The sequence below is a fragment of the Labrus mixtus genome, chromosome 15 (assembly GCF_963584025.1).
Source record: "Labrus mixtus chromosome 15, fLabMix1.1, whole genome shotgun sequence".
In the NCBI taxonomy this organism is placed as follows: Eukaryota; Metazoa; Chordata; class Actinopteri; order Labriformes; family Labridae; genus Labrus; species Labrus mixtus.
Window position 1 is genome coordinate 14,599,308 of NC_083626.1, and position 18,596 is coordinate 14,617,903.

The window sequence follows — 18,596 nt, forward strand, 5'->3', positions numbered from 1 at the left end:
TATATGAGGAGGATGTATCTTGTTGCTCAGTCCAGTATATATCCCTGTGAAGACTTTGTAAAAAAAAAAAAAAGACTTTTCCACATGACTTCATAACATAAACCCTTAATCGCTGGACGACTACTTTATTTACCTGAGTTTTCTCTTCTGACTGAAATAAGAATAAGATACAAACAGGTTAGACATTTTATTTCTATTTGTAGACCGCAATGTGAAGGTTTAAAAGCTCCACTTAGGAGCTTAACACAACGCTGTTTGTATGTTCTGCATCAGCATAATTTAACATGAAAATGCAGGAAAAGTGCGTTTTGAGATTAGACATAGCCAAAGCCTTACGTTCTAAATGAAAAAACCTGGCTAAATTATGAAGCCATTTTTTCAGAGGAAATGTTAATAAAAATCCAGGAAACTTTTCAACAATAACGCATGGAACAAGAGGAGTGGCACCGAGCCGCCACACCCAGCCCTGAATCCAAACCAACAAGAGCATGAACACGTCTGTGCCAAGTTGCGTGCCATAAACTGGACCAGAGGTTGATGTTCAAAGGGCGGAAACACCAGCAACAAAACACAAGTGAGAAACAGTTCCATCTTCCTTAACGCAGCTGTTTTTATTTTTTTTTGATTGACATTGTATTGTTGCTTGGAATATTTTGTATTGCATGTGGCAGTGAAGCACTGCTTTTGACGTGCTCTCCATCTATTCTTGACAGATATTTACCAAGAAGAATATTGCAATTGTACAGCTTGTGTTTCCGAACACTTTATTGGTAAATAGGTTCGATATTTGGAAAAAAGTTAAAGGCACAATTAGTGAAAATCGGCGAACAGAGCTGCGCAACTGCATTTCTATAGATGCTTTTTGTTTTGTTTTATAGAAATGTTCCTGTGCACCCATGGTCTTAAATAAGGTGCGGTCAGGTCAAATCAATGGATTGGCGCATCTCTATTGAAGGAGTTAACGTCTATCCCAATGCCGGATAAAAAGCTGATCTAAACGCATGGGCGCAGTAGCTATCATTTTATTTTATTCTAAAATCTGTGTTATTCCCATGCATGTGCCTTCATGGTTGGGTTCACATCATATTCACAGTCAGACTCTGCTCGTTGTGCACGCAGAGACGCAGTAGCCGGAGCGCTCTGACCATCGGTGCAAATGCTCGTTCGTCTGTAATCTCTGTAAACATCTGTAAACGCCTAGCATTAGCACCGATACTTAGCCAGAGGTCTGGGAGATCTTTTGTTTCCCCGTCTCCTGTAATCATCATGTAGGCGGATCGATCCTGGCGTGTCCGGATATTTAAATAATAAATGAAGTTACGGCTGTGCCTCATGAGTTAATGCGCAGTGCAATCCGGCTGGAGACGAGTGTTGACGTTTCCTCAATTTGTATGGGCAGATTCAGAGATTACAGATGTTAGCGTATTGGTGAATCAATGTATCTTAATTATAAGTGACCGAAGTGTGTTGTTTTTGTATCGGGGGCAATCACATAACATGCTGTTTAACATGCAAAAGTTGAGCTCGTCTTAGATGCACTGCATGGCTCTTTCATGGCTCTTTCAGGTCATGCTCTTTCAACCACAACGCCTACTATAAATAGTTTTCAAAATGTTGAAATTTCAGCTACTCTGTGCCTTAATCTGGCATTACAATGCTTAAAGAGGTGTTAGAATAAACGGCCTTTGGAAGTCTGTTGTACAATGAACTGAGCCTTTATCCTGATTTGGTAAACAGTGAAGCTATGACTTGCAAAGAAGAGGAATGAATACATTTGAAAATACTCTCAGTAACCTTTAGTGTAGCTCTTGTTTGCTTATCTTTTGAGTATTGCAAAGATGACTCTGGTCTTGCAATATGTGATCTTTGAGAGAAATCATGAAGCCTCTAGCCTACAGTTTTGAGTGTGCAAACCGGAACAGGTCCCATTAGTCCCAGACTCTACAAACTACACTTGCTGGTTTCAGTAAATCATGCCATATTAGACCCCCATTATGAATAGCTACTATATAGCTGTTGTGCAAACTTCAGAAGTAGGCTACATTTTTTGCCTAAAATGTTTTTTTTACATTGCTGTGTTCTTGTTTGTTGTTTACTTCGAATCCGGAAGTTTATTTTGAAACAACACTGTGCGCGTAATAAACGCAACTTGACGGACAAACAGGAGTCAACGACACACCTATGACACTCAGCAGACAGCAGCAGTGAGGGAGAAACAAGTGATCTGAATGGACGGAGAGAAAAGGATATGACGGGAGTTTAGGTCCAGTTGAGAGGGCAATAAGGTGAGTTAGTGACATTTATATATGTCACATTATTTTCCCTGAATGTTGTGTTTTTTGCTAACTTTCTGTTAGTTGAATGTGTTCTTCTAGCCTATTAGTTTTATTGCTGTCAAGTTCTAAGGTTACTTTGTGGCAGCAAAGAAAACTGGTTTATTAGCATTACTACTAGCCTGTATACACCAGTCCAGGCTAGCATGTCTCCACTGAAACAAACGCAACACATGCAGATATATTAATGCTCACAAGCCATCATATATTTATTTATTTAACAAAGGAGATTATTTAATTGTTCGAAATAAATAAAGGCTGGCATATATTATAGGCTTATTTGCCTCTGTCTTGATGTAAGGTTGTAGACAGAGGAATACAGGCAGACGAGAAACTGGGATTGGCTCATAGTTGTGCAGTTCATTTAAAGTGCATTGTGAATGATATCTCATACCTGATATGATTAAGCAGAAAAGAGGACAGGAAGAGAAGTCATAGTACACACATTAATAAAATGCAGAAGTTTTGGTGGTTTGCTAAGAACCACTTTGAGCACTACTGAGTTACACCTTTGGGATGGTAAAGTTATTCTGAACTTGAAACTGTGTGAGTGAGGTGCAGCTGTGTCTTTGAAGACCCAACTTTTGGTGTCAATTTCATTTCTTGTATTACAAATGCTGACCTGGACAAACAGAAGATTCACGCTGTTCACTGTGATTCATTTAAAAAGCAACAACTCTCTAATCATCAGCTTGTGTTTCGAAAAGCTTTCAGCCTGCACTCAGGCACTTAGCATGCACAATGAGGAAGTGGTTTTGTTGTTTTATACAGGTTAAATTGATTCTCTGTAAAAAACGGGCTTCATCTAAAATGACATTATACTTTGAATTTGAATTTATTTATTTAATAGGGACAATGCAATTTAACATAATTTCAATACAAAGCATGAAACTGATGTGCTGCATAAAGAGTATATAGCTATTGCTAATTTCCAACTCGTGTCCCCAGTTGGGCCTTTATGTAAACAAACAGATTAAAATGTACAACATTCAGTTACATAAAACCCCATAACACGATATGAGGATACATTAAAATACATGTACAACAATACAAATGTTATAAACCAGTTTAAAATGAAGTTTGAAGATATTAATTAAAAGTGGGTACAGCTCTGGCTTGCTTTGAGCCAGCATTTCACCTGTTTTGTAAAAGATTTTAAGTCGGACATTAATTTTATTTCAGGTGGTAATGTGTTCCAGAGTTTACAGCCTTTGATGGAGAAGGCTTGTATACTACAAATACTTGTGTTGATATGAAGTTGATTTGTCTTTGGAACTTGGGGTCACAATAACACTGACATGATCAGCTATTCCTCTCAGTGCCAAATTGCCCATTTATCTCCACCCATCAAAGATCCATAATGCCTGGTAGAGATCATTATGAATATTTGTGCTTCACCTTTGGAAAAGTTATGACAAGACGGTTCATTAGAGTTGATTCATCAGACACAGAGTACCCTGAGTTTAATGAAGGTAAGGAGGAAACAACAATATGAGGAACTTAACTGTTCATAAATAACAATATTTCACAGCATCTAGTTAGGACAAAGGAAAACTCACAGTAAGTTACAGGCTTCATATTAACGTCATGGACAGTCATGGATAATATACACTAGGGATTTAAAGATTAATGGTAAAATCGTGATAAATCGATTCACAGGTGTCAAGATTCACATCAGTACTCTGAAAAAAGAGCCGCAATGATATCATGAGCGTCAGCAGCTCCCAGAGCAAGATTTTGAAATTGAGGACGCACAGCTGTCTTTTAAAATATTTTTTGTCATACTCTTATCTTATCTGTCTTGTATCTTTTGGGTTGTATTAATATCAAATGTGTTTCCCCTCTAAATTAATCTAGTTTTTGCAACAAACAACTTTAATCTGCTCAATTTATGCTCGCGCACAGACATGAACAAGAACAGGAGAATAGCAGATTGCTGCCTTACACCGACTCTGCTATTGCTTGAGGTTTCCTGTTATAGGATGTTTGTCCTTGCAACTGTAGCCAAGTGCTTGCTTGGCAGGCAGATGTTTTATATTTTCTTCTTTTTTTTTCTTCAGTAGAATCGTCTGTACTTGTAAAGGACTGGAGTGATATCTGCATGACGTTCTTGCACAGAATCAATTCACTGGTTTAAAGGATTTTTTTAAATTTCAAACAACCTACCTGGGTCTTATTTGTTTTTTTGCTTCGGCCATGATTTCTTTTTCACCTGGCTCATGGCAGGTAACAAAGGAGGGAGGCCACACAGAATGACTCATTCAAATAATAATTTAATTAACAAAAGGGTCACATATATACATACATATATGAAGGTCATCCAGTTGACAATAGACCATAGACAAAAATGTACAGCTGTTTGCAACATGCCCCAGCTGAGAGAGTGAGCACATCTCTTGGGCAGGCCTAAATAACCTTCTGTAGGCCTACTCAGCTGAGCAGGCACCAGCTGACGACCCTCCCAGCTCCACTCACATCCCAACTCCAATCACCTGGTTAGAACACAAGGCTGTGAGACAGGAAACACAAAGACAGACAGACAGAGTGGGAGCAGAAAGGGAGGGGTCGTCGCAGTACATAAAATAAAAGAGTACCATCCAGACCTTCTTTATGTGAAGAGTGTCATGATATCACTTTGGTTGAGATCTTTCACCGAATAACTCAAAGATGTGTGATTGATTGATTTACGCATACATGTAGTTAACGCCTTTAATCTTCCATCCAGATGCGAGCTACCTGTAAGAGGAGTGTTGGACTGTTTCTGGTCAGTGGACTTCTGCTTTGTTCCCTGTTTTATGTGTGGAGTCCTGGGAACAGCCCCAGTGCTGACATCCGGCCAAAACTGTGGAGTCCATTAAATGCACACCTCTACGGGAAAATCCAAAACATCGCTAACGAATATAATGACATTCCCTACGACATTAAAGAGGATGTCGCATGGTATGTAATAATCCTGCATGCCTTCTGTGTTGTCTATTTTGGCTTTCTTTATACACATCAACTCATTAAGTACTGTTTTATTTCCCGACACAGTCGATTGGCTCAAAACGCATGTGTGTGTCTGGCCGATAAGGAGACTGCTCACCTGCCGTTCTCCAATCTGCTATGGCCTCGTGCGTGGGCACACAACATCAGTATGGCGTTCTTAGAGTCCCATCCTGACCCTGAAGGTGTCAAGCAGCACAGAGCTCAGGAGTACCGCAGCTTTCAAAGGAGGTAAAGATGACACACTTGACTTCCTGTAAATACACCCTTTGCTTTATGACATGACTGTCAGCTTGAGCACATTCATGTTTCTGGTATTGTTGGTCAGGCTTAATCCAATAAAGATGGTTTTTTTTTTACCTCTATTAATTTACTAATTCCATAATATTCCACTTTTTTTTTCAACAAGCAGTTAGACTCAGTTGTAGTCCCCTTTTTATGGGAATATAAAACACAAGAAACATCTCATTGTTTGGCATTGCCAGATTCCTTCCTGTATTATCGGGCCTCAAACATTAGGATTATGACTTTCTGGCTTGACGATGTGGTAACCCCACCAAACTGGTTTGAACAAGAACAGGAAGCATGCTAACAGGAAGCATGCTTACTCGATAGGTGCCAAATTAAATGAAATTTTTGTTGGTGTCTGAATGGAGGTAGTGCACATTTATAATGAGTCTGTGCATAGCCTACTTTAAGGTAATTGTTGTAATATATTATTATTGACGTGTCTCTTTAAAAAAGATGTGCAGCTGAAAAAGCTATTAGTCCTTACTAGCAAGTGTTTCTGTGTAAAATAAAATGTAAAATTCCACAGTGGTCAGTAGCTACAGTGAAATGTCAGTTTTATTGTCACAATATTTCTCCAAATAATGTATCAAAGGACACGCCATTGGAAGAATAGTGGTTTTCTTTCTTTCATTCTCTGTCTATTTGTTAAATTCTCTCAATTTACATTTCAGCCTATCATACTTTATTGGCATCTCTCTCTCTCTCTCTCTCTCTCTCTCTCTCTCTCATTTCAATTCAGAAGGGCTTTATTAGCATGAAATACATATGTTAACTTTGATAAAGCTAAAGTCAAAATAAAATAAAATTAAGTACAATTGAAGAATAACAAAGATACAATATTAAACTAACTGTGCAGGTAAAAAATGTAATTTAGCTTTTACAATATTTACAGATGACTACAGGTAACTTACATAAATCTTAAATAAAAATATTAGTCTGTGTGTATGTACAGTTATATACAGATCTAATTAGTCCAGATGATGACGTTTTGTTTATGGGGGGTTTGGAGCTGTTGGACGCTCTCTTCCGGTCACAGCAGCACACATAGCGTTGTTGATTGAGGTGAATTGTTTCTGTGTGTTTGTGATGAGTGGGAAGTACGTGTCTCTGGTGTCACTGATGGCCGTGTTCACTGAGCCTGTACATGGTCAGTTTCTTCAGAGTGTCTGCCTGTCTCTCTTGTTTTACCAGCCAATCAGAGACAGAGTAGGGTGGGTCCTTGTGGGACTTATTATTTATTAGGCTTTTTGTAAAATCATGTTCTTTTTACAGTTTTAAAAAAAATGTATTTTCTCACATGTAGTTGCATTAGATGTTAGTTTTGCAATCGAATTAAGGTTTTGAACAAAGCTGAGATTTATGGGCTATATGACATGATGTGAGCGGGGAAACTCACCTGACGGAGCGGTCATTTAGTCGTATGTTTCTACCCGTCGGACATTCTTTGACACACGGCTAAACTAAGACAGTTAGCCTCGTTCAGAGCAGACTTGTTCAACAGCATAAGTTACCATGGTAACTCAGCGAGGACTCATATAAGCTATGGTGAAACTCCCACTTAAATGAGCCAGACTTATCGAGATAAAGGAGGATTCTGCTTAATCCTGCTTCATGGAATGATTCCAAGGAAACAGCTTCATTAGAAATTTGCAAATAAAATGTTCTATTTTCATTTTTGTCTATATCCTGTATTACAGTTTGGTGGCTGTATGTCTTTTTAGTTTTTGCTGTGTGTTCAAAAAACAGATCGAGCATATTATAACCCACGAGTACTTGTCTCATTATTGTGTTGGACATTTATTTGTGTACAACTGTACACTCAGCTCAACTGCTCTTAAAAAAAACATTTTTTTCTGGTAATGTTTTAAAGACTGGGAGAAGTATTAGCTGGGTATGAAAGGAGTGGTTTGAGCCATGAACATAGACTGTAGTGCGCTCTCTTTACAGGCCTCACTCCCCTTCTGGCTCTACAACGATGTGTGCATGCCTGTTGTTCTCCACCTGCACGTTTCTAATCGTTGTTTTTCTTATGGTGACTGAAAGTTGTCAAACTGGACTTTATCCTGGCAAGTAAAACCTGACAAAAAAAAAAAAGAAAGTAGATTTAGTAGTATGTTTGTATAAACTGAGTTATCATGACAATGACACAAAAGCATCAGGACCTTTGTCCTCAGTCTACTCTTTCCTCACTCTCACTTCAGCCTGACAGTTTCTCTTTGTTTCATTTTTTAAATTTGATATGCTTTAATAATCGCTGAGGGACATTCTGGTTTACACTCTGTTATTTAAAGACATGCTTCTCACACAAAGGCCCGACTCAAACACATGCTTTAGTGGAGAGACATTAGAGTGGGGCTGCTACACACTGATACGCAGGGAGCGCAGAGCGGTTGGGGGTTTGGTGCCTTGCTCTAGGGCACCTCAGGGGTACTCGGGAAGTGCCCGAGCATCTCTCCAGCAACCACACCAAATTCCATAGTATGGTCCGCATCTTTACTTCAACCCGGCGACCCTCCGGTTCCCAACTCGAGTCCCTACGGGCTGAGCTACTGCCAGCTCTTTGCGTATGATGTCGTTTTTGGTCAAGTCTTGATAGTAATTTAGTTCAGTCAGTCAGCTGTTCAATACTTTAGGAGCCTACATTACTCACTGCATGGAGAAAAGAGCTGATCTGCAGCCTGAGGCGTCTGCTGCATTTATACACGTTGATTGAATGGATTCATGTGAACCTCCTGCATGCCACTTAAGATTGGGACCAATAGATATAAATCATATTTACAATGATCTAAAATTAGGAAAAGCTAAACAAGTTGTTGTCTGTTTTATTTCTGTTGTTAACTAGTGGGGTATTCTAAAACTGCAGATTTTGATGAACCACATTAAGCCATGTTTTTATTACACAATCGGGAGTAGAAAAGAACATTCACTTTGTGTCTCTGCAGTATGTTGGCAATTAATGAATTGAGCGAGTTCTTACAGAATATTCTACTGATGTGCAAATGAATAAAAAAAGAATTGTAGCTACCTATGGCTGATAAGTTCTGGCCTATGTCATACATTGTGCACCACTTGCCAGTGCTATCTGTTGTCTTTAATGTCTGACTCAAAGGGTATAACTTTCATGATGTTCAAGCACAAAAGCGACTTTTGAGTTCTGCAGTTCGGCGCAATGTGCTCCTGGTTTGTGTCGGGTTGTGTCACCTCAGCTCACTGCTGCCCAGAGCTGAATTCTTTCCACATAGAGATGATGAGCATGTAGAGCAGGGAGAGCTCGTTTTCCAGCTCAACCTGTAAATCTGTAGCTCTGCTTCTTCACAGCAAAAGCATGTTGTGCAGAAGAAATGACTCTTCGTCCTGTAAAACAGCATAACTCCACACTACTTTTCTGATGTCAGCCCTGATTTTAGTTTCATTTGATGTACAAAGGATGTTGTTGTTGTTGTTGTTAGTGAAAATTCAGGGCTTGTTACCCCCTGCAATGAAGTAACCATCAGCTGGTGACTCTTCTCTACTCACTCGTGTGTAGCTGTTTGTGTGGGTGTTTGTGAATTAGAATTTCTCTTGCAGTGAGGTCATGTGCATAGAAAGGGCATTTTAACTCAAATGTATATGATATGTGGAGTAGATGCTCCAGCGTTTAGGTCATGTCCCATGTATCGAGACTGATGCTTTTAAAAGTGCCCTAAAAACCCACCAACAAAGCTTTCTGCTTGTGCTTTTAGTTTCGTTAGTTGCTTAGTTGATTAAATTTGTTTTTATTTCTATTTTTTTCTTCCTGTAGCACTTGGAGATTTTTTTGCAACAATGTAAAGTGCGTTACAAATTAAATGTATTATTATTATTATTATTATTATTGAAGTCCTCCAAGAATGCATCCCGGGTATGAGTCTGACCTGTGGCTCCTTTCCTGAATGTCATTCTCCACTCTCTCTCTCTCTCTTCCTGATTCCTTACTCTATCCACTGTCCTATCACATTGAAGTCATTGAGCCCACATTCAATCTTCAAAACAAATGTATGTTCATTAAGATTGCCCCTGAAAGAAAAGGAAGAGGAGTGTTTTGTTTTGCTTTTTGCAAAGAGATAAAGTGATGCGTGTGCTTATTTAATATGTTTTGCCTCTAAAGGTCCTATGATCCTGCAGATGTGCTTGTTGTAGCCGAGGCCATGAGTCCTCTGCAGTATCCAACCCAGGGTGTGAAGGTGCGACCCCTCAAAACCATCATCATTCCTGGTAACAGCATGTTTAACAATGACCCACTAATTCAACATCTCAAACATGACATCATCAACTGCTTCTGGTGATTTAGTCTGTTCCATAAAAACTCTTCATTAAAATCCATCATCCAGTTCTTTCTTTTCTCCAAAGGTCTGGGCCTCAGAGAAGAAACCAGATTAAACCATGTGGTAATTTCTTCATTCTGGGGGTTTTCATTGTGATAGACATTCACTCTTTTTATCATTCCCCTATCTTTATGGGTTTTTTTTTTCGTTTTTTTTCTCCAAAACCATGCAAATGGTCTAACAGGTATCTTTGACAGCAACACTGGGGACTTTTGACGTCGCTGCTACAGTTCACAGGGTCTCTTTGGAGGGAGTGGGAGAGAAACACATGATTCTGTCGAGTCCTCTCCTCTCTGCTTTGAATAGACAGCTGCAGTTTGTCACCTACACTAACACTGTGTTCCATCCCAAAACAGCAGACACAAGTAAGTCAAGACATGATAGACATTACCGTAAAAAGAGGTTAAGGAAGTTTTCATGTACAGGGTGATTTTTATCAGTGAAATATCCGACAGTGAAAGAGAAGGCTTCTTCATGAGCCTGTTGTGAAATCCTCTGTTAGACTTATTTCATATGAACAGGGTGTTGTCGTAACTTGTTACAAATTGAGTCATTTTTTTGAGGAATGTCAACTATGTTAGCCATCCTCAGTCAGGCTGGGGCTGGAGCAGGCTTCACTTGCCTCACAGAAGCCACCTACACAATTTTTATCGCGGAACAGCAAAGCCACAAAGCTACTCATTGTTGAGATATAGAACTAGATGTCAGTGTCCCTGGTGACTGGAAAAAAACAGAGAACAGTTTAAATTATAGACAACAACCCACAGTAGCATATTGTTTGTACTAGTTAGCTATTTATCTAGGCTTTCTGAAGTTCCAGGAAATATTAACCGAGAAGCAGAGGCTCACGAGATTTAGTAAAAACAACAAGCTTTGATTTAGTCCTGTTTACAGATTTACCTTACAGCCCAATTGCAAAAAAAGAGTAGCCTATTAAGCAAGGGTGTGTGATGTAACCACAAACTGGCCAGCACTCAAAAACTGTTACAAAAGTCAAAGTAAAGCTGGTAGAAAGAGAAGAGAAGGAAGTATTTTGAATTCTAAACATTTTCATTTTCAAACAGTGCAAAGAAACACTTCCTCTGCATGCAGCGCAGTAACGATGAGGCATTTGTGGTGTATGTGGGGGTTGGTTTGTGTCAGCACACACATACATCCGTCTGTGTGTCTGTTATAGAAAACACAGTTCTGCATCACAGTGACATGTTTTATGCTATTTTTGTCTCTCTTCTTTCGTTCTGCAGTTGTGTTTGCGACTCAAGGTCACCAGGCGTTTTTCAACATCCGAGTCGGACACGGAACAGTCCCGACACTTTACAACTTTAGACGCCAAAAAGGTTTGTGAGCATTTTTTATCTTTATGGCGTTTATTTTGATGCAAAGTGTTAAATGTATCAGGTTACTTCCTGGGATCATTTTTTCTGAAAAAACATTTATTTCTACACAGAATACAATATTAGTGCTCTCGTTACGATCGCCACCAAGACCTTTCTGCGCTACGACAAACTCAAAGATCTCATCGACAGCATACGGCAGTTTTACCCCACCGTCACCATAGTGATCGCAGATGATAATGAACACCCTCAGCCAGTGACCGGGCCTCACATTGAACATTACATCATGCCGTTTGGAAAGGTAAATAATTAGAATCACATCAGAATCAGGTTTATTGCCAATTGGGTTTACACTTATAGGACTTTGTCTTTGTGTTCGGGTTCAAAAACAGTGAACACAATAATAATAATAATAATAATAATTATAATAATTTATACTTTATTACAGGAGTAGAATAAAAAATAACAGTACTCCTATTGTCAATGAACTTTTGAAAAGGCAAACAGGAAAAGACACAAAAGATTATTACAAAACGTGTTCATAGGTTTAATGAAAGAGCGCTACAGTTTGACTACAGAGTGTGAGTTCCAGTATAAAAGAGACAGTTAGCAACATTTCTGGAATGATAATGGAGCTGGATGAGAGTCTGTTTCAAGACACTGTTTTTTTGTCCCATTGAAAATCTGCTAATACTGGACTGCAGCTTCCTTCCAGAAGTTTACATGTCAATGAAAATACCATGCATTGTGATTATAAAGCCACATTGTGTAAAGTAAGTTGTGATCCCTCTTTCCCTTCACAGGGTTGGTTTGCAGGAAGAAACCTGGCAGTGTCTCAAGTCACCACCAAGTATGTGCTCTGGGCGGATGATGATTTCCTCTTCACTGCAAACACCAAGCTGGAAAGGATGGTGGACATCCTGGAGAAGACCACGCTGGATATGGTGAGATACAGACAAACTGTCAATCAATCAATCAATCATTATTTGTATAGCGGCGATTCATCACAAGTGTTATCTCGAGTCGCTTTACAACAGAGCATATGGGATTATATGCAGGCAAGATTTCTCCTAAAATAACCTGAACCTGAATCTCCATGCCACTGAGGTGAGGTCGGAGCAGGCTGTGCATGAGTGAGGACGGCGATGGTTGTGAAGACGACACAGTGTGATGGTGGTGGCTGACGTCAAAACTACCTCAGATGGAGACGTTTGCAGACGTCGGATAACTTCCATACTGATGCTCTGCTGGCCCTCAGCTGTAGAGCCTTCTGCAGCATTCGCTTGTTGCCTAAGCCTTCAGTCTTTGACAAATACATTCAGGGGAATAGGCGTTAAAGTTTGCTACTCCCTTTACTTGGAACATATTACATGAAGACCTGAAGCTTAACGAGCTGCTGTCATTGGATGCTTTTAAGAGGATGTTAAATGACTTGGAGGCTGACACATCTGGCTGTAGATGTTCTCCCTGATGTATTTATGGGTGTGGGCAATCTTGACAAATGTTTGCTGTTATTTTGTGTCTTTCTACATTTCAATAATGATGTATCTCTGTTGTATTTGTATGTTTGTCTGAAACTCTATTAACTGTGCTGCTGCCTGTCTTGGCCAGGTCACTCTTGAAAAAGAGATTTTTTAATTTGTTTTTTTCCTGATTAAAAATAAATAAATACAAACTCAGCGAACAAGACACACATTATCAAGATAATAAAAGTCAGGTATAAAGCTCTCTTGATATTAGTTCTTAAAAAGTGTCAGCTGTCTTCTCCTTATGTTTTAGGAACAATTAATGTCGTCATCGTCATGGTAACCTTAGTGGAATTATAATCTAAAAAAAGGTCTTCTCTGCTGAGAGCAGCATCAAAAACAATGTAATGTTCAAAGGCAGCACTTGTTCTTTGTTTCATTTAAAATCCGATATGCTGGAGTAAGTACATTTTTTATTATCATACCCACCTCCCATTTAAAAAAGAGGAAAAAGCTAAGCATGACTTTTTATGTGCTGGGCTTCTTTCTCTTTTACGACACGTTCTGTCATGTTATCTTACTGGAAGGAGTGGGTGGGGTGTTTGTACTCCATGTGATTTGTGTCTGTTTGTTTTGTGTGTGTCTGTAAAAGATTGTCCAGGAAACTGTTCAAGTATCGACACTCAACAGATCCCTTTTTTGTGTCAGTTCAGAAAGAATTTCCTCACGACAATTTTTTCCATTAACGGTAAAATTCAGCGTTGAAAAGAGTCCCGTTCAAAGAGTCAGACTGTTCTTCCTATCTGCATTATAGAGTGTGATTTACTCTGTATGGGACCTTTGTTTCTATCTACACGCTCGTGTTTCTCTTCATTCTGATAGTATTATCTGTCTTATCACATTTGATGTCGTACTGACTGCAGGTTGGAGGTGCAGTCAGAGAGGTGACCAGTTACACTACCACATACCGTCACACCATTTCAGTGGATGAAGGGGGAGAGGAGGGGGACTGCTTACACATCAGAAATGGCTACCATCATGTCATTGAGGGTTTTCCTAACTGTGTGGTCGCTGATGCCGTCATCAACTTCTTTATGGGGAGGACGGACAAGCTGCAACAGGTGGGATTCAACCCCCGCCTGGCACGTCAAGGTCATCTGGGTGAGTGATTCTGTAACATGTCCTATTAAATATCCCTGGAGTTGTATGAGATGTTGTCATTTGGTAGGTGCAGCTGTACGGAAGAGGATTAGGGCCACTGAAAAAAATGTTTTCAAATTTTTTTCAATTCTGAGATTAAAGTCAAAATTCTAAAAAACAAAAGTCAGAATCACACTATACATTCGTGTAGCATTTCAAACAGGGGTTAATCACATTCAAATGTTCTTTTGACCCTTTAGAGTTCTTCATCGACGCTCTGGGCGTCCTCCACATCGGCTCGTGTAGTGACATCATAGTAAGCCACGCGTCAAAGATCAAACTACCCTGGACTAAAACAGACTTACAAAAGGCTTATGACAAATTCCGCTACACGTACTCCAGCTCCGATAAGTACCTCCACAATGAAATCTTCTACTTCAAAAACAGGTTCAAGTGCATGACCAGTCACTGAAGCCTGGAGTCCCTCGTCTGGCTGCTGCCTCAGCATGAGGGAGGTCGAGACTTGTTGTTGTTTTCAGGTAAAAAGGAGACTTCAGGAATTAGTTTTTGGTATTCTTAACAGTTTTTGCTGCTTCAGCTTTTGCTGCTAAAAAAGGTTATGTGGAATTTATTCATTCTTTTGATAAAGACAGGAAAGCCAAAGTAAACATCTCCACAAGTTCACTCAGTTATCTCGTTTCTTTTTTTTTGTTTTCTGATTTTTTTCTTCCATAGCTTCTGTTTGAGTAAATCCCCTTTCTTAAGTTCTGTATGAACTGTGCCTTAAAAAGGGTTTTAAAAAACTTTTCTTGCATGCAGTTAAATATCGTAGTTTCCTCCAGGTTCTGACCCTTCATGATGTTATCTACGTCATGAACCAGTAGTCGTTAATCTTTAGGCTTCGCCTTTCTTCCCTCTATCTTCAGGGATGTAAATGCACTTGAGTTGGAGTTGCAGCAACAGTTCAACTTGAATACACTTGTAATCTTTGTTGGTGTCAAGGTGCAGAGTTGTCTTTTTGTGCTCTCTGACAACTTGACAAGCAATGTCAATGAGCTTTCATTACCAGCTTAGGTAGTATACTGATTAGGACCATATGACCTTTAACCTTTAACTTGGGTGCACATTCAATCACAGCGATCCAAGAGCGAGTTTACACCTTCTAGATGATTTTCATTCTTATTAATAATGCATCCACTCAGGTTTAAAGAAAACTTTTAAAACTTCGTCAGAATCCATATTTTGTTTTTAAATGAAAAGAGTATGCCATGTCAGTCCAGCTCAGTTTTCTCCTCTCATATCTCCCGTGCTTAAAAAGGGTTTCTCAAATATTTAAGTATTGCTTCAGATAAAGGATATGAGCAGATGACCTCGCCTGCACCCTCTGAGAGAGGAAATCTCTCCAAACAGGCTCGGCCTTTCAGACGACCATTCATGGAACACAGCTGCTTGTTGAACCTCCGACTCTGTAAGAAGTGTGTTCATGCAGGCCTTCATTATGGTTTGTTGCTCAGGGAACATGTATTCCAAGGTTTTTGAATGACTCCTCATTGTAAAGTTACAAAGTGATCGTGAACTAGTCTTGTTGTGTGTTTTGGCATCATAAGTTACACTGTTGTACAGTGTTTGCTGTTTTTATTGAGCTTTTGATAAGCTTTATGTCTTTTGTACTTTGCTCTCAACATGTAATAAAAAACAATGGAAGTAAATCATTCAACGTTTCATTCATTGTTCTACTCTGTCAAGAAGAAAACATTTGATTTCCTTTTTACCAAATAGAACATCGAAATGAATGTAGACTCTGTTACCCCATATTATCAACGCCTACCCCTTCTGGGTGACTGTTACTCTGCCCTTCCTCATTTCGATTTTTTTTTTTTAACTGACAATGTGTCATCATTCTCGTAACAAAAGCTGCATTATCCAACTAACTTCCCACTTTAACAGAAAATGAACCAACACGTCCATTTCTCCATCGCCATCCTTTATTAGCAATCCATGCTTCACACTCTTTAAATCTCATGAGGGGTTGCCCTTCAAAGTTGTTCATGCCAATAGTGAACAGTGTCTCAGTTAAAGGACCAGTGCACCATAGGAATGCTTTGTCTCTGATTTATTTATTTATTTATTTATTTATTCATTCACTTGTTGCAGTGAAAAAAACCAACATCTAGAAAATTGACGCATCTTTTGTCTGAATCACGTTCAACACAGGAGCAACACACATCTCTTCTCCCTCAGCCTCTTATCTTGTATCTTGTAAGGCTGACTGTTAATACTGACTCACTTCTCTTAATGGTGACTCTAGATATGGACATTGTTTGTACTGTAACTTGAAGAGCTTCAGACATCCATTCAAAGGTTTCTTAGTGACAGTTGACCTTTTGCAGAAATATCTTTATAGGGACAGTTCTCAAAAACCTCTCCAACCATTAATTCAAAATAACTTAAAGAAACAAATGTTAAAAGAGTAAACGTAAGAATGCACGAGGGAAATACAAAACATGTTTTAACTTTGATAGTTTAAGGAACATTGGTGTGTTAGCAACAGAGCTCTCATATTATTGTTGTTAAGTGTTGAGTTCAAAAAGCATAGAAAAAGAGTTTTATAATTTGTTTCCAAAAATGTTATTTAAAATCATGACCGTTTAAACAGGATTCCTGCAGAGTGTCATTTCAATGTTTCACCACAAGATGGCACTTAAAGATCATAGAAAGATGCGGACTGAACAATCCTCTGCTTTGTCATTAGAGTTACACGAGTGTATCACTGTTGTTATATTCTTTAGCAGTAATATCACGTATGGCTGTTATAGTTGAAGTGGTAAAGTCATTTTATACAAACATAAGCATGATATGTTACACTGTTCTCTGTTTGAAAATAGTAACTCAATGTGGTATGAAAAACTGATGTCCATCTTGCCTTTGGAGAGATTATCTCATGTACTCAGAGGTACTCTTGAGGTTTTTGTAAGGGAATGGTCCCCATTGGCAGTGGTTCAGTGTAATGGGAATATCAATTACAATTCAATAGAATATGAAAGATTTGACTTAGAAAGCTCTGCTGGTTGCTAAAAATGCTGTTGTTAATCTTTGTTCGTTTTGTTTAGTTGGAATGTGCTTATGTTGTTGTTGTCGTTGTTTGTTGTGTTTTGTGTTAACTTGTTGGTCCTTATAATTAAAAAATTGTAAAAATAAATAAATACATTTTAAAAAACAGTAATATGACACAATATAAATTTCTGATGTGTTTCTTTATATTTTAAATGTAATTTTTACAGTTCAAACCTGATTTGTTAAATTGTTGACTAATTTGGAGGGATTTCGTTCATTGATTGACCATGTGTTGATTTAAAAAACATCATTACAAGTACTGTTACCGTTTTTCACTATTGAATTAACATGGCTTCTAAAACTTGGGACCTGCTTGTCTAAACTCCACACACAAAACCCCAAAGCATATACACAAAGTAAAAAAGCAAGCACTACATTCAAATCTGTTTCAACTCTTTTAGAAATGATACTTCTGCTTTTATACTGCATACACACGAACCAAATAAACAGATCTGTCCACCACCAACTGCACACAGCTGTGAAAAATGAACACAATTCTGAAAAACTTGAATTTTATGTATCAACAACATGACACCAAACTGCTAAAGTCATTATTTAAATCACTTTATTCACATAACACTGACCCTCAAAATGCAACACCGTGATTACCAGTTGTTCTCCATCGTGTTGCACCTGAGCAAACTCAAAGGAAGAACACTTCACTCATGTGTCAGAGTATAAAAGACGCCCCAAGTGACTCATACAGGTTCAGAGTGAGCTGTTGTTTTTGTCAGTTCAGATGAACACTTGCAGTAACAAATAAATATTTTTAATGCAGTAACAAATAAATAGTTATTGTGTTACATTTTAGTATCTGTGCACTGATTTTCTCTGAAGTGTTTGTCATTGTAATTACAGAGGTTAAATGACTGAGCTTTGCCAGATACTTAATAAAATAGGTGTGAATGTGTGTGTGTGGGTGAATGGGATATCCAGTGAGAAAGTGTTTTAAGTTTTTGCTAAGACTACATGACTACAGTCCAGTTAACATTTACACATTACCTGTTAACACTTTTTCTCTTGCCTTGTCTGTAGGAAGCATTAACCTTCTGTGTGTGTGTGTGTGTGTGTGTGTGTGTGTGTGTGTGTGTGTGTGTGTGTGTGTGTGTGTGTGTGTGTGTGTGTGTGTGTTAGTAGGTCTTTCAGTAGGATCTGGCTTTGTAAACATTTGGCCAGAGCAGTGTGTTCCGTGTTCTAATTGAAGTGGACTACTTCTGTCCAATTAGTGAAACACTCCTTTAGCTTTAAAGAGAAAGCCCAAAGGGTAAGGTGTCTAGAGGCCTCTTTGAAATATGCACTGGAAAAAATTAATAACTTGGCTGTCCAACATCAAGCAGAGAAATAATGAGTATTTTCCTCGTTTTTTCGTCCTGGTTTTGAACTCACTACGTATACTTTTATCAGGTCAAGGTAACGGAATGATGAGGATAAGGAGGAGTGGGAGGGAAAGCTTTAAGTGTTGGACAGCAGAGGGCAGCACGGAGGTGAGGTAAACGAAACACTCCCAATTAATGTAATGGAGATAACAAACTGGTTAACATCTCAGAGTTTGTCAGACTTTTGTTGTCATCTGAACAGTTTGTTAGAAAG

General features: G+C 38.8%; 1 protein-coding gene across 3 annotated transcripts; it reads left to right on the plus strand.

The window, feature by feature from the left end:
- The first annotated feature begins 431 nt into the window (after positions 1 to 431).
- Positions 432 to 15,601, plus strand: b4galnt1a (beta-1,4-N-acetyl-galactosaminyl transferase 1a). 3 transcript variants are annotated; one of them, XM_061057139.1, is made up of 12 exons: positions 432 to 574; positions 2,165 to 2,285; positions 5,059 to 5,273; positions 5,367 to 5,549; positions 9,736 to 9,842; positions 9,978 to 10,015; positions 10,137 to 10,317; positions 11,197 to 11,289; positions 11,400 to 11,587; positions 12,090 to 12,230; positions 13,676 to 13,913; positions 14,153 to 15,601. In XM_061057139.1, exons 3-12 carry the CDS (start codon positions 5,059 to 5,061, stop codon positions 14,362 to 14,364), a joined length of 1,596 nt encoding a protein of 531 aa, XP_060913122.1. In that variant the 5' UTR covers positions 432 to 574; positions 2,165 to 2,285; the 3' UTR covers positions 14,365 to 15,601. The 3 variants fall into 3 exon arrangements, with proteins under 3 accessions (XP_060913122.1, XP_060913124.1, XP_060913123.1); XM_061057140.1 differs by having other exon boundaries at positions 487 to 574; positions 2,111 to 2,285; XM_061057141.1 differs by lacking the exons at positions 5,059 to 5,273; positions 5,367 to 5,549.
- Positions 15,602 to 18,596: the final 2,995 nt, after the last annotated feature.